Here is a 27,516-nt window from a genome sequence, read left to right on the forward strand (position 1 = left end):
GATGGAAAATTATATATATATATATTTTTGTGAGTGTCGAATTTATTTCTTTTAAAAGATGGGATGGAAAATTATATTGTTCAAAAATAATCATCTTAAATTTTTTTATAGCTTTATAAAATTTGGTTAGTTAAATTTTTTTTCAGTAGTTAAATTTATGTCCATTCTTTTTTAACTTTTCTACGTTTCACCGTATAAAAATGTTAAATATATTTTAATTTTTTAGAGGTGATATTATTCCTGTCTCTATATTTGCTCACTGGAAAATCTTTAAGAGTGTTAGGCTGGTCTTATTATAACTAATTCGTTTTAATAATAATAATATTTTTTTAGTAATAATAATAATTATTAATATTTATTAAAATTAAATATGGTTTAACAAATTATTTTTAATATAAATATATAATTAAAGAAGGAAAATAAATTTCTTATAATATTTATATTTATTTTTTAATTATTATTTAATTATAAATTTTATAAACAAATTTAATTATTTTTTTTATAAATTATATTTATATTCAAATTAATAATAATAAATATAATTTTAAATTTTAAAATATTAATAAAATAAGTTATATACAACCAATTATATATATATATATATACAAAATCCAGCTCGAGAGATGTTACTCTCAAGTTCACCTTAAAAAAGACTTATTTAATTTTTGCTTTTATCTTTTATTTATATATTATTATAAATATTAAAAATAATTAAATTAAAATTAAAATAAATAAACAAATACATAAATATTATAATAAATAAATATATAAATTAAAAATTAAAACATTAATTATAATAACTTATAATTATTAAAAATTTAAATAATTTATTAAGGGAGGTAAGAGTAGGGGACAATTTTTGGCTTTGAGGAAGAAATGAAGTCAAAATTTGCCAGGGATTAAGAAGAGCCACCAATAATCAAGCGGAGCTCCAATGTCTGGCAGTTTATGGGGATTCCATGATCGTAATACAAAAAATATACAAGTCTAGAGAGATCTCAGAAAAAGATCTCCCTCCAATGATTCTTAGAATTCGAATGCAAATTCAGAAATTTAAAACTATTGAGGTTTTCCACATCAAGAAGCAACATATCCAAATAGCGGATTCACTGGCTAATCAAGGTGCAACTTTAGAACAATGAGAGATTATCATGAATCATGGTGTTACAACCATAGTAAACATACCATGAATCAAAGTTCAAGGACCAAGGAAATCCAAATATATGATATATTCCATGATCACGAAATTAAATTTATTTTGGGATACCATGTCCCAATTAAATTTATAGGGAATATGATTAGACTGGAAACAAAGATTGTTAGGCCTCTTAATGATGGTTTCAATTGTACTAACATGAAGAGATTCAACTTTATAAAATAAGTGTTACAGAACTGTAATTAGAAAACAACAAGATAGGAACAAAATTCTTTAGAACAAACTTCTTTTTGTGCAATTATAGGAACAAAATTCTTTTTGTGCGATAAAAAGATCTAAGTCTAATTATAAAGATATTAGTCTACATTCCAATTGACTTAATATAAAATACTTGTTTCCTTAAAAACAATTAAATAATTTATTAATATTAATATAAAATAATATATAATTGCTAATAATTTTTTTATTTTAATTTAATAATATTAATATGAAATAATTTATAATAATTAATAGAGTTTTTATTTTATTTTAATAATATGATATTTAGAATATAATAAACTTTCACTTATTTTCTTTTTGTTTTAATCCCATCATTATCTATAATTACAATTTCACTAAAACATTTTTATGATTGTTTGAGATTATTATATAAATAGTTATTTAGAATGACAATTTCATCACAACAATATCATATTGCTTGGGATTATCCAATAAATAATATATTATAATAACATAAATCACAAATTAACATGGTGAAAAGATTTTAACTAGAGCTTATGTATCATGGTTTGATATTATCCCACTCTTTAAGATGCTTCTTATCGAAAATTGTGTGATTCAATATTATCTAGTTTTGAAAGGGATGAAAATGAAAGGAAGTGTTGAATAGTTGATATTAGAATGGAATGTTGAATTGAAGCCAAAATTGAAGGTAAGAATTGCAAGTTGGAAATGAAAGGAAGTGTTGAATAGTTGATATTAGAATGGAATGTTGAATTGAAGTTAAAATTGAATGTAAGAATTGCAAGTTGGAATATGAAATTTAGAATTGTTAGAAGTTGAAAAAGTTGATGTATATATTCAAAATTGGAACAAATTATTTCTATAATACAAAAATTTAATTGCAAGGAACCATTATAAGTGTAATCCATTAAATCAAGCTAAACTACAATGATGAAGCTAGCGTGCAACAAGGCCAAGATAACTTGAAAAAAACTAGATAATGTGATTGATTTGGGTAGTCACAAAGAAAACATTTGATAAATTTTAGTTGAGTTTGAAAACAATTCTCATCTTTTCCAAAAGTACAAACATTTGAACATATTGTTGGCCATATGCAATTGATATGATGTCGTTGGGATGCATAATGGCGATTGTTGAAAAAAATTACATTTTCATTTTCAATAATAATTTGAAGTGCATGTACAAATATAAATGTGGTCATGGCATGGGACAACTACTCCTTTGATAACTACTATAACTTATGAGCATGGATGCATGTATACTCGTATTAGGTTAGCAGACATGATTAAGACAACCTTCTACAAATCAATCTCAAAATTTTCAAGTCATTAGTGTTGAATATCAAAAGTTACAATGATAGTGAGGCAAGTAAGCTATTATAAAACCTCAATTTGTTGTTGGGTCTCTCTAAGCTCATCTCTCTATGATTGACATAAGTTTAAACTATGCATGGATGTCACATGTAGATGGAGGTACTACTAACAATTGCACCACATGTTGCAATGGGAACGCCGTAAGGCAAGAGCGTAGGAAAGAGTAGCATAGAGAACCACATAATATAGGAGAGGACATTGTTTAAAAAGAGAAGAATGGAATCTGGTGAGAGCTAGAATAGTGACATGCTTTCACAAACCCCAGTGGCTTCTTGTGGCAAGCTTATTTAGATTTGATCTCAACAAAAAGTGAAATGTTTCGATCTTGCAAAATGATAAGTTATATTTCTAAGAGCCTCTGACATACCATGGAAATCAAAACTCATTCATTTTAATAGGACTTACCTCCCAAATTTCACTATCGGAATGTTCTTCGAGTGGGTATAGATTGCTTTATATAGTTCCTTCAAATAATATTCAGTCTTGTGGGATAATTCTTAGTTTGTATCTTAAATCATGGAGTCCAATCTTTGAGATGTCAACTCCATCCATGAAAATTCTCCCTCCTGTGGGTTCTACAATACGAATTAGTACTTGAAGTGTGAATTTGCCACTACGAGTCCATTCAATTATCCCAATCTTCTCTCCTCTAGGAAATTCACATGTGATACCTTTAAATACAAATGGCAGATGTGGTCCATATCAAACCTAATTGCATGTCCATGATAAAGTCAAATTTTTAGTAGCATAAGATTTCTCTTTATTATTAATATTTTAATTGGTGGGGTTGGGTACATTCTATTGAGCATACACCTATTCTTGAAGATGAAGTTTTTGATATACATGCCTTTAGACTTACTAACTAAAATTCCCATAGTTAATATGTCTATGATGAACATATAAAGATTTGGGACTACCTCCTCCTCTTCAAATTTAGTATGCAAAAGTGAATTTGAATTTTGAGATTTAGTCTTTTTAAAGAAACCCTTCTTTTTTATTTTTCCTTGTACATACTCATACAAACTATAATTCATAAGCCACCTATGTCATTATTTCCAAGCCCTTCAAAATGCCATTCTTAGATTTTTTTTGCTTTGAAACTTCTTCGGGGAGCCTTTACTCATGGGGTCATTCAAGTAGGTAACATTATTAATTCAAATATATATGCATTATTTTTATTTTCTTAAGAAAATTTACACATCAATATTGATTGACTTACTTCCATTTAGGAATTCTCCATACATGCCCTTATCTTGCTATCGAAAGTGGTCCTCTTTAGTTATATTTCTTTAAGTGGTGTTTAGCATAACATATCTCTCTTGAGAATGTTGTATTTCCCTTTCTTTCCCCTTCTTATATGACCACCCTTGCTTACGTAGATAAATTAACCCATCGATCTTTAGCATTTATCATCTACCTAGACATACAACCTTCCTTTCATTAGTTCCCTAGCATGGTGACCCTTCTATGTTTTGGTGCCCATGCCATTCAATCATCCATATGATTAGGAGTTTATTAAGTCTACATCCTAGGGTTGAGCCTCATGCATGTCATTCAATCATCCACATGATTAGGAGTTTATTCAGTCTACATCCTAGGGTTTAGCATCATGCATCACTTCTCGGTGTGTTCATAGCCTTAACCCATAGATTCCCACACTATTGGCCAATATTTGTTGGATTATCACATAACCTTAGTTAAAAGAGGAGGATTTTTTCTCAGGAAAGAAAAATCAATGGATTTTTTATTATATTGAAAAACCAGTACATAATTCGATGTTCAAAATATCCAAAATATCCCTTTTCAAATGTCTCCATGTTCGACATTCTAAGTATATACAAATACTAACTGCTACAACATTCAATAGATACAAACTATCAAAACTATATATCTAAAGCCATATAGAAAGCATATAATGGGCCAGAGTATCCATGTGCACCCAACAAAAACAGAGAATCCGCAACGCCAACCACCGATCAGTCCTGCAAGTCATACCATGGGATAGGTAGATATCAGTAATAACAGAGGAAATAATTACATGAAGAGATTAAAACAGTAAAACCCAATGCAAATTTTCAATTAGGTGTTATTGGAGAAAATAATCGATCTCCTCTTCCACTTACCTTTGTTCTTGCTAGGGCGACAGTTAAAATACTACATAAAAAATGGAGAACTGCCAGCATAAAGATTGGGTCAGTGGAAGCTGCTGTTATAATTCCCATTGCAGTTTAAATCTTTAGAAATGGCAATAAACATCCGTTTTCCTAAGGTCGAACAGTCATAGTTTTTAAGTAGTGTTAACATGCGTTGAAACCTATATTGAATTGACTTGGTGTTTGTCTCTTCAAGGTATGGTTTTGACAGTGAGATAAAGAGGGTACCCTTGCTATAATAAACGTGGTGTGTGATTTGCTGATCCGTGGGTCTGCAGCCATGGGGAAGCAGAGAAAGAGAAGCAGGAATGTGGAAGGATCAGGATTGGGGATGAAGTGTATGGGGGCTGTAATACAGAGAGTGTTGTTGTTGCCCCTATTGTTCTTAATGCTTGTTATATGTCTTTGGGTTATGACAACCCTGTTACCTGCATTTGTTCTTCATCTCTGTTTTTCGAACTGCAAGTTGAATGTATATTGTGTTTCTGCCAGCACTACACGTTTCCCAGATCAAGCAACTCTGTTTCATGATGACAAGTTTAATTTTGGTGGCCATGAGATTCAAGGTCTCAAGGTGGCGAAACATGGCTTGAATGTTGCATCACCATTGCTAAATGAGTCTGTTAATGGGCATGGAGTAGTGGCTCTGAAACGGGAGAGACCAACTACCCATATTGAGATTTCATCACAGGAGAAATTTGAAAATGGATCTAGTGAATGGGCCATAACGGGAAAGAAGAAAACTAATGCAAATAACGCTACATTTTCTCTGGATGCAGTGAAAATGCAAATGGAGGCCTTTAGGTCTACTTCAATGCCTGCAGGCATGAAGGATCCAAGCTAGAAACAATGCAAAGGAAGGCAAATATATGTATATGATCTGCCCAAAATATTCAATGCAGAACTGGTAGAGCAATGCCACAACCTGATTCCATGGCTCAGTCTCTGTGATTATTTTACCAAAGGAGGAATGGGGAAACCCATTGAAATTTTTTATAAGCAGTGGTTTCAGACTCATCAATTATAAGTAGTGGTTTCAGACTCATCAATATGCGCTAGAGCTCGTATTCCATTCTAGAATCTCTAGGCATGTTAATTTTAAGTGTGCCTTTCTTTCATTTTTGGAAAATTCATCTTATACTTCATCAACAAAGAATACATCAAGAATTATATATTATGGAGCTGATGCTTGAGCTGACAGGTTACCCTTACCTACATAGATAAGGAGTAATAGTCTATCAGCTCTGACACCAATTGCAACAAAATCTTTATCTGCATATTTCTTGAAAATGCTATTCCTGAACGAAATCTGGATAGTCAATTATGAATGAGTCTTAGGCACAGTGGTCTCTGTATTCTGAGTTTTAGCAATAGGATGTTCTATGAGAAGGCAATCAGTACATGGAGAGATGGTACAGATTACAATAGGATTCAACTTGTTGTGCAGTGTTTTCAATGTGTCTGGCTTCACACAGCCTGAGATAATAAAAGACTTGAAGAAGCTAGTGAAAACAGATTCTCCATTTGGTTGGCTTTCGGTGTTTCTGAGAATGGGGAGTCACCCTTTTAATGCAGTTATTGCTCATAGAAATTTTAAGCCCATTTGAATATGCGGCATAGTGCTCAGGAAGTCTATTAAATAAGGTCTCTGAGGATTTCACTGGAATTGGGCTACTTTGATTTCATTGGAATTGGGCTTCTTTGCTCAGGTAAGGGCCTAGTCTAGAGCTCTGCTAAGTAATCATAAAAGAGAGAGATGTACCACATGGGTGCATGGTCAAGATTCCAATATCACTGTTTTCCCCATACCTGCAATGAAATCACAAAACATGTCCAACAAAATTGTGATCACAGAGGAAGCCAAACTTAATTAGTCTTTTATGTTCTTGTAAACACCTAGTTGGATCATTGAAAAATAATTGCAATTAACATACGAAACGTGAAAAATCATTTAGGATACAAAAAACCAGACCGGGTGAGAGCATTGAAGTGCGCAGAGCATAAGTTCGACTCTTCCAACACATTCGTAGCTTGAATATACTCCTCCTTTAGTCATCTCTGTAATCACGTGCTATTAGCAATGCATTTTACTTAGTGAGAAAAAAGGATAGGCCCATATTTTTAATTAACGCCTCGTCATCTATTGTTTTACATCAACAAACACAGGTCCCATTAATATTGTCACACTCGTAATAGCTGTAGTATTCATTAAATCCCAACATGTTATTAGCATCAGTAATGTTCATGCCCTTAAATCCAGTCTTATAGACCCAAAAGAACTAGTGTTGGAGACTTTATAGATTACCTCTTGAATGGGTTTATCCAAATCGGATGGATTAAGAAACTCAGTGACCCCAAATCGTTTAGCTGTTAGGAAAGAAAATGGCAGTTATTAATTTCAGAACAGCCATACCCATGTGCAAAAGTTAAAGGGAATCAGCCCAAAGCATTCTGGTTTATATACACTCTAGTAATAGAGGTTATTGCTGTGTATGGTTTCCAACCCACATATTTCTTCCTTTCGTGGGTCGATGTCAATTCCAAGGATTCTGGAAGCTCCAGCTATTCGAGCCCCTTCTGCAACCTGAACAACGCAGGATTCACTAGTAGACAACAATTAGAAAGACACAGAATGCAAACTACTCTCTGCGGCACAAGAGCAAATCTTTATGTAAATATGTGTATGTATAGTTGTTGCTTGAGATATTCAGGAAAACTTACAGCCAAGCCAATGGTGCCCAATCCAAAGATTGCTACTGAATCACCGGGCTTCACCTTCCCAGCGTTCCAGGCAGCTCCTAATCCTGAAATGAAAAACTAGGCCCCATTTTATGATGCATCGACCATTTTACTTTTTTGTATTTTTGCAGGGAAAGGATCTTAGATCTAGGTGTATTTTAGTGGAGAATGTATGATTATACTACCTGCTGAAACTCCGCATCCAAGCAAACAGATCTTTTCCAATGGAGCTTCAGGATTCACTTTCGCTACACAGGATGCATGCACCACTGTATATTCACTGAATGTGGACAGCCCAAAGAAATGATAGATGGGTTTTCCATTGACAGAGAATCGGCATTTTTTGTCAGTGTAAGCAACTCCGCTCATGAAGTTGAATCTGAAAACTTGACAGATGTTGTTCTTTCCTCGATGACAGAGCTCGCATTCTTTGCATTTCGCCATATATTGCAGAATCACATGATCGCCTACTTTCAACTCTGTAACTTCACTTCCCACGCTTTCTACAATCCTGCGTGAGTGAGTCATACATTATTGTTGGCTGAATAATGTGTCATAATGATAAAGCTAATCAATACTTAATTTCAAAACTAGGGCAGATGAAGAAACGATATATTCATTTTAACCATCAAAATCCTAGGAAACAGGGGAAGGGATTAAAAAATGATTTTTTTTTTGTGTCAATTCCCTGTATCAACTTAAAGACATAACACATCTATAAATACACTTCAATTACCCTTATGCAATTGAAATATCATATATAAAATGAACATACCCAACACCTTCGTGACCCAGAATCCTTGGAAACCAAGCTCCTCCATCCTGCAATGTTTAAATACATTACATTAACCAAAGATGGAGGTGAACCCTTAATAAAATGAATGAAAAATGGGATAATGAAACTGAACCTTCAATACAATGAATGAAAAATGAGATGACGAGAGTGGTACCTTTCCTTTCCAGAAATAAATATCAGTATGACAGAGAGAAGTGTGAGTGATTTTGATTCGTACTTCTTTGTCCTGGGGAGGAGCCACTTGGATTTGTTGGATAGATATGCGTTGCCCTGCTTCCCATACTACACCAACTGATACGCAGTTCATAGAAGGTTAGATGATCTTTATAACTAACTACATAAATGAGAATCTTTGACCTGAAGAATTTAATTCATATATGTATAAGTTTTCTTTTCTGTTCTCACCCTTGCAGCTAATGACTTGCGCCGTAGTAGAGGATGCCATGAGTCCCTCTTGCCTTTTGCCCTGCTACATTTGAAGTGATGAGAGACACAGGATTCTGGGAAGCAGTGGGATTTCACCAGTTATGCCTATGGGACTGAATAGAGTGATAGTTACAGTAATGATTCGACATTTACTGAATTGGAAAATCAAATTAGGTTAGACAAATGGAAAAATGAAGGATTTACAGATGACCAAAAGGGATAATAGAAATACACCTAAATGCAATTTTTTTTCTTAGAGTCGTTGATTTTTTTATCATTTCATTTTGATAAATCTGAAATATCACTTGCAACTGTCTGTGTGTAATCGAGCCATCCTTAGTTATAAATTCAAGTTAGTTAAAGACCCAGGTTCCAAGCAGTAAAGAGACAGTAACCAATTGATTTTGTTATTCACCAACCATTAATTAAATATTAATAATTTTTACCTAGGTCACAATTTCGTGTGCTGAAATCTCACTACAAGCAGGTGAAAATAAAGTTTAAAAAATTAAAGGTTGGAGTGTTTGAAGCTACAAATGAAAAACTGTTATCAAATAAAGAAAATAGGTGAGAAATCACTATTTTATTCGAAGCAAAAAAGGTTTTCTTACCGTGAAAGGTGAACGCAGCCCATTAAATTGCCTCTCCCCTCCTTTCTTTGCAGCCTTGTTATCATTAGCCATTAGCCAGTCGAGTTCGAGCTTAGTCCAAAGAATAAAAAAAAGGAGAGAAGATGCACCAGTTGCACCACTAGAGGTGAGGTTTCCAGCAAACCATTTCCAGTAACCATCTCTGTCTTTCTTGAAATTAAAGAGTCTCTTAAAATAATCCTTGAATGCAAAGTTCAAAACCTGAGTGGGAAAATAACGGATAACATTTGTAGTGTTTCCTCTTCATAACGCAATGATACCTTTATCCTTCATTGTCTTAGCAAAACAATCCCGATTCCTTTGTATGGTTCAACAAGACATCCAGACTTCAACATTTCATCCTATCTTTTTATAAATAATTTGACACGCTCAATAGGGGGCAGCTGCAGTTTTGGATACTGCAGCAAAAACCCCTATAATGAGAAAGTCAATCATGAAACCAGTAAAACATCTCTGCAGGCGCTGGAATAAAGACAGATGAATGGTCAAGAGCCAAAGCTACATTGCTGGCACGAGAAGCATGCAAAAATGCACTCTGCAAGCCACCATAACTCTGGACAGGGGCCCTGCAACCACTGTTTCAGAAACCCTAGAAAATGGCGCTGTAATAAAGACAGATGAATGATCGGGAGCCAAAGCTACATTGTTGGCACGAGAAGCATGCAAAAATGCACTCTGCAAGCCACCATAACTCTGGACAGGGGCCCTGCAACAACTGTTTCAGAAACCCGAGCAAATGGAAGGTGAAGCGCACCACACTGGAGGGGTCAGATGCTACCTATCCTATTCAGTTGAAACTGTAAACCATGATGGAGGTTCAATCAGACGGCAGACGATGGTTCAATCGTCTAACAATTCATCTGACGGTTCAGATCCATACACCATGTTAGCTGGGGCAATTATTTTCAAAGGGGAACACCTTATGACGTAATAATAGGTAATCTTACTTTGTTAACATACCGACTACTTCTTTTTTCCACCAATCTCTACATATTAACCACTCATCTACTATGCATTCTTTGTTGGAGGCATTAATTAAGAATGAAATGATAATCAACATATACTAACAACTTATATACTATGCATTCTTTTTTGGAGGCATTAATTAAGAATGAAATGATAATCAAGGGAGTGTGGAAGGTGTTCATAATAATTACGCCGTAAAGCGTTCCCCTTTGAAAAGAATTGCCCCAGCTGACATGGTGTATGGATCTGAACTGTCAGATGAATTGTTAGACGAATAACCATCGTCTGACTTCTGATTGAACCTCCATCATGTTTTACAGTTTCAACTAAATAGGATAGGTAGCATCTGACCCCTCCAGTGTGGTGCACTTCACTGTTGGGTCCCTATAATACTAGTGATTACCCCATTACTATTGTAGTTGTATCCCTTATTAATATTGTTGTGCCCCTTTTGTCCCCATATTGTTATTACTGTGCCCCATTGAATTCCTCCATTGTTATTTTTGTGGCTTTATATTATTATTGTTAGGTCGGCTGGGTTATATTGTGACTCCTTAGACTCCTATATATAGAAAGGAGGTTTTGTCATTTGAATCATCCAAGAATTGTTCATTTATGTAATGTAAAGGAGGTTGCCCCCTCGAAGAGGCTGAATTCTAAGGCGTTAATCTATCTTTTCTATCTTTTTCTTGAGCTAGTTTCATAACATTTGGTATCAGAGCTTTGGATTCTAGGGTTTCGCTACTCCAAACAGGTCATTGTGGCATTTTCGCTATAACTTTTTTTTGCGACGTTTCAGAAGCTAAAAAAAAACCCATTTGAGAAGAAATCGCGCTGAATCTTGGGTTCGAATTTTAGATCTTTTCGCGCTATATTTGCGGAGATATGATCTGAGGAAGTTGGTCTTTTTGCAGACTCCTGAATTACATTTCAAACAGGTGACTTGGGGAAAATCGTCATAACTTTCTCTCTGAGCATCGTATTGAAATTTTGTAAGAAGGTAAAGAAAGAGGACAGACTGTAGTTTCTTGTATATCTTTTTTAGAGCCAAAGGTCGAAACAGGGACACGTGGCACGTCGTACAAGTTCGCTCTACTGAACTAGTCTATAATCAGGTCACTGTGGGAGATTTGACATAACTCTTCCTTGGAGAATCCAATTGGGATCAGACTAGTGGCATTGGAAAGAGGACACAAAGGGCTACTACAGATTGCAATTTTAGAACTAGATGATCAGAAATTACAGAGATACTTCAGAGGCAATATCGAGCTCCTACAAAGTGAAAAAAGGTGTGTAGATTTTTTTAAATTTTTGCTTAAGCTTGGTTTGAAAAATTATTTTGAAGAAATTCAAAGGGCATAGTAGAGCATTGTTATCGGTAACTGATGCCCCGAGGAAAGAAAATGCAAACACCTAGTAAGCAACCTGAAAGCCCTAGCATGACTCATGAAGAAGAGGAAGAAATGCTACATGATATATCAAAATTACAAGATCAAGTGCAACAAATTTCACTCTCACAAAAGCTAACAGAAGCTAAGATAAATGGTGTGGAATCTAAGATAAAGGACGTGGAAGCTAAGATTGACGATTTGAAGATAGATTTGAAGACAGATTTGAAGAGAGACATGGCAGATTTGAAGACAGATTTGACAAATTTTCTACAAGAAATACTTACTAATGGTGAAAAGGTAGTAAAGGAAACTCATGATGCGAACAAAAGAAATGTTAATTATGATTTCATAGACTCTAATGTGGTATCGAAGACCCACCATATTCCAAAAATCGATATGAGGAAGTTTGATGGCAAGGATCCCGCAACATGGATATTACAAATGGAGCAATTTTTCGATCTCAATAATGTGCAAAACACACAAAAGGTACGTATTGCAACTTTATATTTGGAACCAAATCAGTTTGTATGGTATCAATGGCTTTGCTCTCGTAAACAAATTATCACTTGGGCAATTTTTACGGAAGAATTGACAACACATTATGAGGATACAAAAAGCAACACTTTTTTTAGCCAATTGATAAGTCTCAAACAAAAGGGTTCAATAATGGAGCACATTGAGGAGTTCCAAAAATTGAACATAAGGGTAAAAATATTCCAGAGGAACATAGGATTGATGTGTTCATAGGGACTTTAAAGGATAATATCCAACATGATGTTCGCCTTTGGGAACCTGATTCATTAGAGAAGGCATTCAGGTTAGCAAGAAAAATGGAAAGCAAAATTATGGCAACCAGGAAGCATACCACTCACAACTAGTGTTGCCCCTAGTCTTCCACAACCTATAAGGTTGACACCACAACAATTGGAAGAAAAAAGAGCAAAAGGGCTTTGTTATAGTTGTGATAGCAAATACACTAAAGGTCATAAGTGTGCTGAGAAGAAATTATTCTACATAGATTGTGAAGAGGAAGAAGAAAAGGAGCAAGAAAGGTTAAAAGAAGAGGATATACTTCAGGAACAAAGCCTAGATAAAGAAGAAATGAATCCGACCATATCTTGTAATGCATTGGCGGGAATTACCACTCCTCAAACCATCAAGATAGAAGGACAAATCAAGAAGAAAAAGGTAATAGTGTTGATTGATTCAGGAAGTACCCATAATTTTATTCATTGTAAGGTAGCAAAAGAATTGAATTGCTTCTTATATCCAGCACCAGAGTGTCAAGTGATGATTGCAAATGGAGGAACAATAAATTGCTCGGAAAGTGCCATAATATCAAGCTATCCATGGGAGAATATGTATTGACTAGCCCAATGCTTTCCATTCCAATGGGAGGTGCTGATGTTGTATTAGGAGTCCAATGGCTACAATCCTTGGGTACAATAGCTTTTAATTTTCAAGAACTTTTCATGAAATTTTCTGTGGAAGGAAAGGAAGTTGAATTAAGGGGTATTGCAGGGAAACTGAGAAAGATAATAAGCTCTAACGGTATGACAAAGCTTCTAAAAAGAAACAAAGAGGTGTAATTGCACAATTATGTTCGCTAGATGTTTCCACATTGGAATCATCTATTTCTCCAGATCTCCAAAAAGTCTTGGACAATCATTTCAAGGTATTTGAGACTCCCAAAGGTCTCCCACCTATTCGTGATCATGATCATGCTATTCATTTGATTCCAAGAAGTGTTCCTCCAAACATCAGGCCGTATAGATATCCTTATGCCCAAAAGAGTGAAATTGAACGTATGGTTGCAGAAATGCTAGAGGCTAGTATAATTCAACCGAGTCAAAGTTCTTTCTCTGCTCCAGTAGTATTGGTGCACAAGAAGGATGGATCATGGCATATGTGTCCGGATTATAGGGAGCTCAACAAGCTCACTATTAAAGATAAGTTTCCCATTCCTGTCATTGATGAATTACTGGATGAATTGCATGGATCAATTTACTTCACCAAGTTGGATCTTCGTTCAGGATATCATCAAATCAGAATGAAGATGGAAGACATTCCGAAAACAACATTTAGAACTCATGAGGGTCATTATGAATTTTTGGTCATGCCTTTTGGCCTTACCAATGCACCTTCAACATTTCAAGGTTTGATGAATTCCATTTTCAAACCATTCCTTAGAAAATTTGTGTTAGTATTTTTTGATGATATACTAATCTACAACAAGTCTTGGAAGGATCATGTTGAACATGTTGACAGGTTGCTACAACTATTGGAGGAGAAACAATTATATGCAAAAGGATCCAAATGTTTCTTTGGAGTACAGAGGTGGAATATTAGGTCATATTGTATCTCATGAAGGAGTTAAGGTAGACCCTAGAAAAATTAAAGCCATTAAGGAATGGAAAATCCCCACATCCATAAAGCATCTGCGAGGATTTCTCGGGTTGACAGGGTATTATCGCAAGTTTGTTAAGAATTATGGGAGAATAGCAGCACCTCTAATAACATTATTGAAGAAAGATGCATTTTCATGGACTCCAGCAGCAACAAAGGCCTTCGAACATCTTAAAGAGGCAATGTGCCAAGCACCGGTCTTAGCTACACCGGACTTCACAAAAACCTTTATTGTGGAATGTGATGCTTTAGGAAATGGAATTGGTGCTGTTTTAATGCAAGATGGAAGACCCATTGCTTTTGAAATTCATCCAATCAAGGGAAAGTTTTTACACAAAGCTATTTATGAGAAGGAAATGTTGGCAATACTCCATGCACTTAAGAAATGGCGACCCTACCTAATGGGAAGACACTTCAAGGTAAAAACTGATCATGATAGCCTTAAATACTTTTTAGAACAAAGATTATCCTCTGAAGAGCAACAAAATTGGGTCACAAAGATGTTGGGTTATGACTTTGAAATCATCTACAAAAAAGGGAAGCAAAATGTGGTGGTAGATGCACTCTCAAGAAAGGATGAGGATGTGGAAGCATTGTTGTGCGCCATTTCTATTATCCAACCAGATTGGATAAACGAAGCAAGGGAGGAATGGAAGAATGACGAAGAAGTGTGGGCACTTATTCGAAAGTTACAACAAGATTCTAGTACATCTGATACATTTAGCTGGCAAAATGATTCGTTATGGTACAAAGATCGCTTATACCTCTGTAAGAATTCCCAGCTAAAACAAAAGATTCTTATGGAATTGCACACTTCTCCCTTAGGAGGGCACTCAGGATTTTTAAAAGCTTACCACAGGGTTAAGAAGGAATTTTTTTGGGATGGCCTTAAATTAGATATTCAAAAGTTTGTGGCGGAATGTTTGGTTTGCCAACAAAATAAAGTTGAAACAATTAAGACACCAGGGTCTATTACAACCTTTATCCATTCCAAGCCAACGTTGGGAAGAGGTTTCAATGGATTTTATCACAGGTTTACCCAAGTCTGAGGGAAAGAGTGTCATCATGGTGGTAGTTGACAGACTTACCAAGTATGCACACTTTTGTGCATTATCACATCCATTTAAAGCCAGTACAGTTTCTTCTGCATTTATGGAAACAATTCAAAAGCTACATGGAAACCCAAAGATTATTGTAAGTGACAGAGATCCCATTTTCATTGGAAATTTTTGGATAGAATTATTTTCTTGTCTTGGTACTCAGTTAGCTCATAGCTCATCTTATCATCCTCAATCTGATGGGCAAACTGAGATAGTAAACAAATGTTTGGAAGGATATCTTCATTGCTTTGTATCTGATAAACAGACATAATGGGTCAAATGGTTGCCTCTGGCTGAATGGTGGTATAACACTTCCTTCCATACAACAACAAAAATGACCCCATTTATGGCACTTTATGGATATCAGCCACCATCCATCACATCATATTTAAGAGAAAATTCTAAGGTTCAAGCAGTGGAACATCACATCGAACATCAACAACAAGTCCTCCAACTCTTAAAGGATAACCTCGTGTTGGCACATAATAGAATGAAACAATAGGCAGATCAACATCGCAGTGAAAGAAGTTTTGATGTAGGTGATTGGGTATTCCTACGACTACAACCATATAAGCAAATGTCCCTCAAGCAAGCTAAGAAGGATAATAAATTATCACCAAAGTATTATGGTCCGTACAAGGTGTTGCAAAAGATTGGTACTATGGCATACAAATTGGAGCTTCCTGCAGCTTCTCGATTGTGCCCAGTTTTCCATGTTTCATGTTTAAAGAAGGTTATAGGCGACAAGCTCCCAGTTCAAACAATATTGCTAGAACTTGATGAGGAAGGAAAAATTATATTGGAACCAGAAGCAATCACAGAAACAAAAACTCGACAGTTACGAAATCGATCAATTTCAGAGTATCTTATCAAGTGGAAGAACTTATCTGCTGAAGATTCCACATGGGAGGATGAGAATTTTATACAGAAGCATCCAGAACTACTCAAGCGTTGAGGACAACACTTTTTTGAAGGAGAGGGGCATGTTGGGTCCCTATAATACTAGTGATTACCCCATTACTATTGTAGTTGTATCCCTTATTAATATTGTTGTGCCCCGATTGTCCCCATATTGTTATTACTGTGCCCCATTGAATTCCTCCATTGTTATTTTTGTGGCTTTATATTATTATTGTTAGGTCGGCTGGGTTATATTGTGACTCCTTAGACTCCTATATATAGAAAGGAGGTTTTGTCATTTGAATCATCCAAGAATTATTCATTTATGTAATGTAAAGGAGGTTTGCCCCCTCGAAGAGGCTGAATTCTAAGGCATTAATCTATCTTTTCTATCTTTTTCTTGAGCTGGTTTCATAACATTCACCTTCCATTTGCTCGGCTTTTGAAACAGTTGTTGCAGGGTCCCTGTCTAGAGTTATGGTGGCTTGCAGCAGAGTGCATTTTTGCATGCTTCTCGTTCCATCAATGTAGCTTTGGCTCTCGATCATTCATCTGTCTTTATTACAGCGCCATTTTCTAGGGTTTCTGAAACAGTGGTTGCAGGGCCCCTGTCCAGAGTTATGGTGGCTTGCAGAGTACATTTTTGCATGCTTCTCATGCCAGCAATGTAGCTTTATCTCTTGACCCTTCATCTGTATTTATTCCAGTGCCTGCAGAGATGTTTTACTGGTTTCATGATTGATTTTCTCATTATAGGGGTTTTTGCTGCAGTATCCAAAACTGCAGCTGCCCCTTATTGAGCGTGTCAAATTATTGATACAAAGACAAGATAAAATGTTGAAGTCTGGACGTCTTGTTGAACCATACTTCCATCAAAGTTATTATTATTCCACAAAGCAAAAACTGATTCATATATTATTCCATCAGATAGGTCTTTGTTATATACAATAGGGAGAGACTGTTCAGTTCATCTCCCGATGACTATTCACATTTCTAATTTAATTATTTACATAAATTCACCCAATCATGAGGATTAGGTGTCAACATTCCCCCCCTTAATTTGAAGGGATGTTGGTGAGTCCAAGCATCGTTCTGAATCGTTGAAGCTTTTCTCTTCCAAGCGCTTTGGTGAAGATGTCTGCAATTTGCTCATTTGTGGAACAATAACGGAGATGGATTGTTTTGACCTCAACATGATGTCGAATCAGCTGATATTTAGTATTGATGTGCTTCGTTCGATCATGGAACTTTGGGTTCTTGGCCAACTTTATTGCAGAGGTATTGTCAATCATGAGTGGAGTTGATTGTACTTGTTTTACCTGCAAATCTTCAAGAATTTTCCTGAGCCACACAATTTCTTTTGTTGCTTTAGCTACTGCCATGTATTCTGCTTCTGTTGTGGAATCTGCTAGAACTGATTGTTTGCGTGATCTCCAGGAGACAGCTCCTGATCCAAGACTCATAGCATATCTTGAAGTAGATACCCCAGTTTCTTTGTCTCCATCGAAGTCTGAATCAGAGTATCCAATCTAGCTGAAGTCATCCACCTATGTATACTTGATTCCAAAGTCTTGAGTTCCCTTCAAGTACCGTAGAACTCTTTTTGCAGCAGACCAATGTCCCTCACAAGGCTTTTGATAAACCTGGAGAGGATTCCAACAACAAATGAAACGTCTGGTCTGGTAGTAGTTAGGTAGTTGAGACTTCCTACAAGCTGTCTATACTTTGTTGCATCCTCAAATTCCTTTCCTTCAATAGATGTGAGCTTTAAGTTTTGTTCCATTGGAGTAGTAAGAGGATTGCACTTTGTCATGCCAAACCTGTTCAACAGATCTCCAATGTATTTCTTTTGAGAAAGAAATATGGACTTTGGATGTTGGGTTACTTCAATGCCAAGATAGTAATGAACATAGCCCAAGTCAGTCATTTCAAAACTTTTCCCCAATTCCTTCTTTATGGATGCAATGTAGCTTTCATTGTTCCTTGTCATCAAAAGATCATCTACATATACCACAAGATATACAACTGTTTTGCCAACTTTCTTGACAAATAAAGTTGCATCATCAAGATCAAAATGTTTGAAATTGAGTTTCAGAAGATGCTCAATGAGTTTTTCATACCAGGCTCGCGGTGCTTGTTTGAGGCCATACAAGGACTTCACAAGTTTGCATACTTTATGTTCATGTCCTTTCACAGCAAATCCTTCAGGCTGGGACATAAAAACATTCTCCTTTAGATCTCCATTCAAGAAAGCAGTTTTTACATCCATTTGATGGACTTTCCAACCGTTCTGAGCTGCTAGTGCAAAGAGTGTCTGGATGGTAGCCCATTTTGCTGTGGGGGCAAAAGTCTCCTCATAATCGACCCCTTCCTTCTGTGCAAAACCTTTTTCCACAAGCCTAGCTTTGTGCTTGTCAAGTGAGCCATCAGCTTTATACTTGTTCTTGTAGACCCACTTGCAGCCAATTGGTTTGGTTCCTAATGGAGGATCAACCAGCTTCCAAGTGTTGTTCTTTATGAGGGCATCATACTCCTTTTGCATTGCTTCTTTCCATTCATCATGAGAAGCAGCTTCTTTGAAGGAAGTTGGTTCAAAATCTGTAGACAAGTTTAATTCACAATCATAAGAAACATCCATATCAATAGGTGAATTAGAGTCATCTACATCACCTCCATTTTGCTGGTTTGAATTTCTGGTTCTTGTCTTTCCAACTTCATCAGGATGAACACTTTCAAGTGTCTTTGTCACCCACTTTGGGGGACCTTTTTTAGATGGTCCAGGCTGCTCTGTTGATTGAGTTGGGACTGAATCAAGATTGAGTCTCCCAATTCTATCAATCACATCACTTAAAGCATCATCCGTTGTTGGAGTTTCATGTGGGGGAGAGTGTTCTTCAGAAGAAGATTCCACATGTTGATCTAGTATAGGAATCCCCCCTTCAAGATGTGGAATCTGATTATCAAATTCTTGAAATGATTTTGCTTTTGCGAATCTATCCAAGCGATCAAGTTGCCGCTCAACAACATTGTCAGTTTTGGATGATTCAAGGAAAATTACATCTCTAGATACAACAAACTTCTTATTTACTTCATCATAGAGGCGGTATGCTTTGGAGGTGTTTGAATACCCCAGGAAGATACACTTACGACTTCTAGCACCAAGTTTGTTTCTATGTACCTTTGGTATCAAGGCATAACAGGTGGAACCAAAGACCCCGAGATGCTTTACCGAAGGAACATGTCCATACCACATTTCATATGGAGTCTTGTTTCTTATAGCATTAGATGGACATCTATTCTTTATATATGCAGCACATAGAGCAACATCAGCCCAAAACATTATCTTTACATTCTTGAAAAAGAGCATGGATTGTACCATATTTAAGATTGTCCTATTCATTCTTTCAGCTACACCATTCTGTTGGGGATTATAAGGTACAGTTGTTTGATGTTTGATCCCATGTTGGTGAAGATAGTTTTCAAATTCATTTGATGTGTATTCTTTTCCATTATCAGTGCGAATAGACCCAATATGAGATTGTGCATCATTTTCAATCCATTTATGAAAATTCTTGAATGTTTGAAAAGCATCAGATTTGTTCTTCAAAAAATAAACCCAACACATTCTGGTGTAGTCATCAATAAATGTCATGATATATTTATTTCCATTTGCAGAAGGAACAGGCATTGGACCACATAAATCTAAATGAATGAGTTCAAGTTTTCTATGCGCTCTTGAATGTGAATCATGAAAGGACTGTTTGCTATGCTTTCCTAGAATGCAAGCATCACATTGCTTAAGTTTCCTAGGAATTGTAGGCAAACCAACAACACCATTTTTCTTCAACAAGCGGAGACTGTCATAGTTCAAATGTCCAAATCTAGCATGCCATAATAAACTTGATGGAAGTGTACCTTATTCATGATGAGAATTGTATGAGAAATGTTGTGCATGAGCAGAGGTTCCTTGCAGCTTGATAAGCCTTTCTTCTTCTATTCCCTCATGACAAGTGAGTGGTCAGATGATTTTCTTACCTCAAGCTTGCCATCAAACATATATATGGAGTGACCTTGCTGGCGGATGTGGACCAAGGACAACAAGTTTCTCTTGAGCTGTGGGAGATATAGAACATGATGCAAAAGAAAGTCTGGAAGACCAAGTAGTTTAAGCCTGATTGTGCCAAGCCCTGATGGCTTGATTTTTGATTGATCTGCAAAGTATACTGCTCCATCAACATTGTCAGTGAAATCTTCAAATTTTTTTTCTATGAGTCATGTGGCAGGTTGCTCCTGAATCAAGCAACCAATCATTTTTCCAAGAATCAAGTGAAGCATTAAATAAATCTTCATTTACTCCAATGTTACATTGTGCCACAACATAGTGAGCGGATTCAGGTGCTTTACCTTTGTCTGTATCATCAGTTTTACCTTTCTGTTGGTTTCTTTTTTGTTCAATTTTGTCCCATGGTAGCTTGCATGTAGAGGCATCATGTGATCCATTTCTTTTGCAGCGAATGCAGTGCAAATCTGCCTTTTCTCCTTGAGAATGTCTGCCCCCCCTGCCTCTGAAATATCTTCCTCTTCCTCTTCGTCCACCTCTTCCTCTTGTAGAATCTTGAGCAGGATGATTTTCTTTTTGAGCAAGGCACACAGTCTCTTCAGAAGATCAGGGGCTGTCTTCTTTCCAAAAGCTTTCTCTCTTTCAGCAAACTTTTTCACAAGAGAGTCAAAGGTTATATCTTTGAGATTTCCATTTGCTTGCAATGACTCAAGATAATTGGAGTAAGTAGGATAAAGTGCCTTGAGAAAAGCGATAAGAGGAATATCCAATTCAACCTTAGTAGATTTGATATCATGCATTATAGACTTTACTTCAGATGCAAGAGCAAGAGGATCATTATTTTGCGGTTCAAGAGTGAAGAGTTTAATCATGAGTTGAACAACTTCAAGTGCAGAATGTGAGTCATAGAGTTCTTTTAGCTTTTGTAAGGCTTCAAAGGTAGTTGAATATGACGAAATATGGCGACTCACCTCTTCATTTACAGATGCTGCGATTAATGCATAAGCTTTGTTGTTCTTGTTTTCCCAAATGATGAGCTCTTTGTCTGAGGTAGGCTGTACTGGGTCATTGTCTCCTTCTCTGACACACACTCCTTTCCACAACTCATTGAAAATGAGGGTGTGTTTTATCATCCGAGACCATTCAGGATAGTTCTCCTTGCCAGTGAGAACTATTCCCACCATGGATATGATTGAATGCATTCTGTAAAAAAAAATACTTTTGCTGATAGAAAAAATACTTCTGCCAATATACAGTAAAATTGTACTCAAAAGGGCATTCTCAAAAGATTTCAAATCCACCATGTGACCCACATAAATCCATCATTATATAAATCCACCTCATATAAATCTCATATAAATTTTATATAAATCCACCATATAAATCTCATATAAATCCACCATATAAATCTCATATAAGTTTTATATAAATCCATATAAATCCACCATTATATATGCATATGGCATACGTCCCCTTTTAAAAAAACCATGTGACAGCGTTCAAATGGCATACGTCCCCTTTAAAAAAAACTTAATTACCATGTGACAACGTCCAGCGTTCAACTATGTAACTGCGTCCAGCGTTCAACTGTATGTGTTGCAGAACTGAGACTCAGCAAACCTGTGTGTGGCAGCAAAGTGCAAAACGTAAATGTAATATGGGGTCGCGACAATACACACTCGAACTCGCCTTTTTTTTTTTCTTTCGGCGCTCAGGTTCCACACTGGACCCCTCTTGACGCGCAACCGAAAGCCTGTTACCATGTGGGCGCGCGCATATATGTGAAGAGGGCAGGCGGAAGCGCTGGTTAAAAGCGGAATAGTGGAGAGCCGAGAGGACGGGGAGGAGCAAAACGAGCGAGCGCTCAACAAGCACCTACGATCTTGTGGAGCAGACGCAGTATCTGTATGTAAGGGTTGAGAAGGCCAAAGATCTGCCCGCCATGGACATGTCGAGGTTCGCCTTGGCAACTATAAGGGTACCACGAAGTACTTTGAGAAGAAATCAAACACTAAATGGCGCTAGGTCTATGCTTTCTCGCAGGATAGAATCTAGTCGTTCATGGTGGAAGTGGTGGTTGCTAAAATTATGAAACGTTTATGGACAAAGAGCGCAGGTAAAGGAATATGGCAGACAAAGCGCAGGTAATGGAATATGGATGCATTGTGTTAGTAAACGGACGCATTGCCAGATTTAACAGATCCTCGAGAGGCGGTTAGTCCATGTCATGAAACACACGGGGAGTGCTGGATTATCCAATGCCCAACAATCTCCCCCCCAGTGCGAGCTGGGTGTGATTCGAACTCGAGACCTTTGGCTCTGATACCATGTCAGGCCAGGCAGTAACTCCACAAAGCAAAAACTGATTCGTATATTATTCCATCAGGTAGGTCTTTGTTATATACAATAGGGAGAGACTGTTCAGTTCATCTCTCGATGACTGTTCACATTTCTAATTTAATTATTTACATAAATTCACCCAATCATGAGGATTAGGTGTCAACATGTTTATTGGATGATTTATTCCGTTTAGCTTGTTCCCATTTATTTTCTGGTTCTTCTACATTTTCATTTTTTTTTTTTGAACATCTATTAGCAAAGTGACCATATTCATGACATACCTTGCATTTGAATGGGATTTGTTCATAATCCAGCTGTTGAATATGTGTCCATTGATCCACTTTGATCTTTATCGCTTCCAGTAGCCCTTTCCCAAGATCCACTTCTACGCATATTCTGGTGCAGGAATGCATGTTCTCCTTTGGTTCACATTTGTCTATGTATTTTCCTACTGCGTTTCCAATGGCCTTTACTGATTCATCTCCCCAACAATGAAGAGGAAGGTGTGGCAGCCTGACCCATACTGGCACAACGCTAGGTACATCCATTTCAGGATCGAAGTCTAGAGTCCATCGATTCAAATACAGTCCTCTTGTGTCCATGAAGTATGGGCCGTTCCTGAATATTAGATCTCGGTCTTCCTTGGTTTCAAAATGGAAGGTGTAGTACCCTCTTCCACAAAACCTTATTGATATTTTCCCATTGATCGACGAGGTCCAATTTCTTTCAACCCATTTCTGAACTGTCTTGGGTGATGGCCATAGTCTAGTAAACTGCCCAACAAGGCCGTTCAGCAAGAGATAGCGCTGCTCTGCGTGGAAGGGAAGGTGGGAGAGAGATTTCAAGAATGTCATCCAATCTTTCAATGAAATTGGTTACAAATGCCTTGTTTTTTGGAGGTCCCATTGCAAATATGAGAGATTCAAAGGCATTTACGGAGTCTTCAGGTCCCTGATGTTGATCTGGTGGGGCTCTCCATCCTCTGGAGGGTCCATTTGCTCCTGGGTCTCAGTAGCAGGGGGCTGCTGAGAGGCAGCTGCCGGCTGGGCATTTCCAGGCTAGGTCACGCAGTGCAACAACGATCCACTATTGTAACCCTACAATGTATTAGTATATATAGGGTAAAATAATAAGAAGAGAATGATCAGAATCAATCATTTTTTTTTTTTATCTAGATCAATGTTATGGGTGAATTATTGTGATCTATAATTTGGTAGCAAAGGAGAGGCTCTGCAGCTGAGTGTGTAGAGGCATGGAGAAGAGTCTGCAACTGAGTGCGTAGACAACCTGCAGCTTAGTGTGCAGGCCAAGAATTGGTTGTTGTTCAAAGATTTAATATATTAAGCAATAGTGCTTGTGGGCATAGCGCTACACTAGGGTGAACCAAGTTAATTTGGTGTTTTATGTGTGTATTTGCTTATTATCTGTTGTAGAGTAGCAATTATTACAGTTACATTTTACTTCATCAGAGTGTGGTGTATGGTTTCATATAACATGTTTAAGTGATTATTATAATGGCACAATGAAGTGATTTATAAATGCTAAGAATAATGTAACATAAAAATACCACATCTCCTAGTCACTGAAGGCTGCAGAAACTTGGTTTTGCATCCTCCCATAATAACTTCGGGTGAGACTGTGATCTGCTTGCAGGTCATTGCCGAAAGGGCTAATGATTAAGGGTTTTGTTGGTGCGCAGTATAGATTGAACCCCGGTCAGCGCAAATCGAGCCAACAAAAGATAAGATTATGTATGTTATTACACTTTTGGAGATCTATAACATGCTATTAACAAAACTTTTACTTATGGGGGATCCATGGTATTTGCAAATCAAAATCATAGACAATCATCCTCAAAGTTAAGTGCTTATTGTTTCATGTTCTTGAGGCAAAATATAAACTAATTGTTTCCCTAGCAGTGACAAAATGATAAATTTTTAAGGCATTCTAATAATTAAAAATTATTTATCACCTAGGGATAAAATAAGTTTAAAAAGGATATGGAAAATTTTAAAAATAGTGGTATTTTTTGTTAGTTTGTAGAGGAAATTCTTTTGAACATTTTTTACTAAATAACTAACTTGTGTATGTATGTTTGATGAAAGGCTTTATAAAATCAAAATTGAGTCAATTACACATAAGTTATTTTTGTTGAATTGATTTATAATGGAAATATATTATTTGTCATTCATCTACATGCTTTTAGAGTGCAAAAATTGGAGTAATCAATTTGCAAAATCATTTTTATAAATGATCCTTCTAACTAAAAAAATCTAAGAACTATTTTTTGAACCGTTTATCTTAAAAGTTCATTACACTAAATTATTTGTCAATTATGTTTGGTTAATTATTGGATGAAATGCATCCAATTTTTTTTACTAAATAGTTGCATTTTAGGTGGAGAAAAGTTATGGAATATATTTTTATAACAATAATAAAATAAAATGGAAAAAAATAACATTTCATACCATGCTAACTAATAATTATAAATTAATAATATTATATATATATATATATATATATATATATTAAATATAGATAAAATAATATAAGTAATATAATAAAATGGGAAAACAAGTATTTTGAATATTTAATTAATAATAATAAAAAAATAATTGCAAGGATAGATAATTGTGTAAGATTTAAAGTATGATCTAAATTTGGTTAAAAGTTCATTTTTGTCATATATAAAGAAATAGGTAACTGCCCAAAACTTAGAGGTATATGACGAGTAAAAGCCCACCTTTATAGACACAAGGTCATTCTAAATTATTATTTCCATAAATAATAATGACAAATCAACTAAAAAAATAACCAATAATAATTTGAAAACTAACTTATAATAAACATTTGCCACTATATAAAAATATTCAACCACCTTAACTTCCCTCCATATCATTATTATATTTTTAAATTATTGAATTAAGACTTCTGTGATGATTATCAAATTTTTGAGATATTTTTTCCGGAATAATCACATCCAAATTCATTTATAAACGTGTTTCTATTATCACCACCTTGACTTCCCTCCACGTCAATATTATATTTTTAAATTATTTGATAAAACCAAATCCTTCATAGAGCTATGATTCGATTGTCCGTTATCCTCACTTATAAAGAAACTCCTGAACATTTTTCTGAATCCCATTCTGAAAATTCACCAGGTTGATAATATCTCACCATCGGCATTTCTTTGCTGCAATTAAGAAAATCACTCCATTTGATCTAAACATGTCTCCGTTTATTATAGTGAAATATTTTCAGTCACCCTGACCTTTTGGATGGAAGCTCTGCAAATGCTGCATAAGTCATTTCTTCTCTAACTATATGGCTGGGCATGCAGGCTTCAGTCGCCGTTGCCTTTGAAGCGGGCGTGTTGTCATGCTTGGAATACTTGGAAGCAGTGCCTTGGACACAAGAAGAAGAGGACAAGGTACTTTCATCTCTAATGCAACTGCACCATTTGAAAGATGATAGCAGTATGCAGGGAGCGGGCCAGGTTTTGAAACGGGTATTGGCATCTGGAGATTCAAGTAAAGTAAATGGGTCTGACCAAGAAGAAGTTCTCCTCCATGTTCTACAGCTGGTAATGAAAGCAAACAACGAAAAAGCCAGACGAGAATTGAAAGCCCTGGTTTCCAAAATGCTGAGAGAAACAGCAGCAGCTCAGGGGTACTTGAACTCATCTGATTTGAGTACTGCAAGTCTTTACCATGCCTGTCGTAGCTGCCTGGATCTACTCTCCCATAGCTTTATGCAAGCTACCAGAGCTCAGTTCATGGAGTCCAGTACTACTTCCAGTGAGGACAGAGGTTCAATTGCTCGTCAAATAGCCAGGCAAGCAGACAATCTCCATTGGCTGCTTGATATTTTGATTGATAGAGGGATAGCAGATGATTTTGTATGCATGTGGGCTAATCAGTCAGAGCTAGCAGCCATGCATGGGGAGGTACCAGCAATGTTTCGTTACGAAGTGAGTGGTGTTACTGCAAGGCTGTGCATTGGGATAGGGAAGGGGCAGATGTTGGCATGCGGGTCTGATATTCGGGTGCTCTTGCTCCAAAGGTGGCTGCAGCCCCTGGTTGATGACTTCGGTTGGATGCAGAGGGCCTGCAAATCTCTGGACATGAAGGTTGTTGAGGAGGGAATATGCCAAACAATTCTCACTCTGCCTCTTAAAAACCAGGAGGCCATCTTGATCAATTGGTTGAATCACTTTCTCAACAATGCCCATGACTGTCCCAATCTACAGAAAGCATTTGAGGTGTGGTGGAGAAGAGCCTTTATAAGGCCTTATTTCACACACAGCCATCAAAACTGTTAAATAGATGGAACCATCCTCACTTCTTGTCAGTATGGAAAGTGGATTCCCATGCCTTCTTTTTAGTAGATAGAAATAATTCTGGTTAAATATTTTAGTGTATAACTAAATTATGAAAATTTTCATATATGCTTTTGGCAGGTTTTTCAGTCCACATGGAAACATCTACAGTTGTCTATATATTGTGAGGGAATGTGATTAAATTGATACCCATTAATAACAATGATGACCTTACATTGAGCTTTACTCACGTACTTGTAATATATATAATTTTATTTTATTTTTAATTTTTTTTGAAAATTTAAATAAAATAATCTTATAAATTAAAGATGATAACTTTACATTAGATTTTCAATTTTGGCAGAGCATTATTATAATTTTAACCATTTGAGTATGTCCCCAGGATTTTTTTTTAGCAGTAGGTAGTATAATATTGAATTGTGTTTTTGGAATGGATTTTGATTTATTTGGAGAAGAAGAGTTGTAATATAATTTT

The 27,516-nt window shown here is 36.1% G+C and overlaps 2 protein-coding genes across 2 annotated transcripts in view; one reads left to right on the forward strand and one right to left on the reverse strand.

Annotated features, from left to right (window-relative positions):
• The window catches only part of LOC149155675 (BTB/POZ domain-containing protein At3g50780-like), a 42,906-nt gene extending 15,640 nt beyond the window's left edge, over window positions 1-27,266 (forward strand). Inside the window, exon 2 of the mRNA XM_089445876.1 lies at window positions 26,043-27,266. Within this exon, the coding sequence (XP_089302002.1) occupies window positions 26,043-27,023 (981 nt within the window). The 3' untranslated portion in view covers window positions 27,024-27,266. The remainder of the gene's footprint in view (window positions 1-26,042) is intronic.
• LOC149155676 (alcohol dehydrogenase class-3-like) lies at window positions 6,717-8,905 on the reverse strand. The gene is made up of 9 exons (XM_089439437.1): window positions 8,866-8,905; window positions 8,615-8,751; window positions 8,440-8,486; window positions 7,850-8,175; window positions 7,647-7,729; window positions 7,434-7,509; window positions 7,219-7,292; window positions 6,898-6,981; window positions 6,717-6,734 (listed from the first exon to the last, which is right to left on the reverse strand). The coding sequence occupies exons 1-9, from the start codon at window positions 8,903-8,905 to the stop codon at window positions 6,717-6,719; spliced, it is 885 nt and encodes a 294-aa protein (XP_089295563.1).
• Window positions 27,267-27,516: the final 250 nt, after the last annotated feature.

This window comes from Pinus tabuliformis, chromosome 9 (assembly GCF_031772625.1).
Source record: "Pinus tabuliformis cultivar Carrire ecotype Pingquan chromosome 9, CPIR1, whole genome shotgun sequence".
Lineage (NCBI taxonomy): Eukaryota > Viridiplantae > Streptophyta > Pinopsida > Pinales > Pinaceae > Pinus > Pinus tabuliformis.

Bases quoted from the DNA above. Each gene is read 5' to 3' on its own strand.
- LOC149155676 (XM_089439437.1), bottom strand. From the start codon at position 8,905: ATGGCATCCTCTACTACGGCGCAAGTCATTAGCTGCAAGG. The intron at 7,730-7,849 runs GTAGTATAATCA...TTTTCATTTCAG, and splicing joins TGGATGCGGAGTTTCAGCAG to GATTAGGAGCTGCCTGGAAC. The intron at 7,293-7,433 runs GTGGGTTGGAAA...CTTTCCTAACAG, and splicing joins CCCACGAAAGGAAGAAATAT to CTAAACGATTTGGGGTCACT.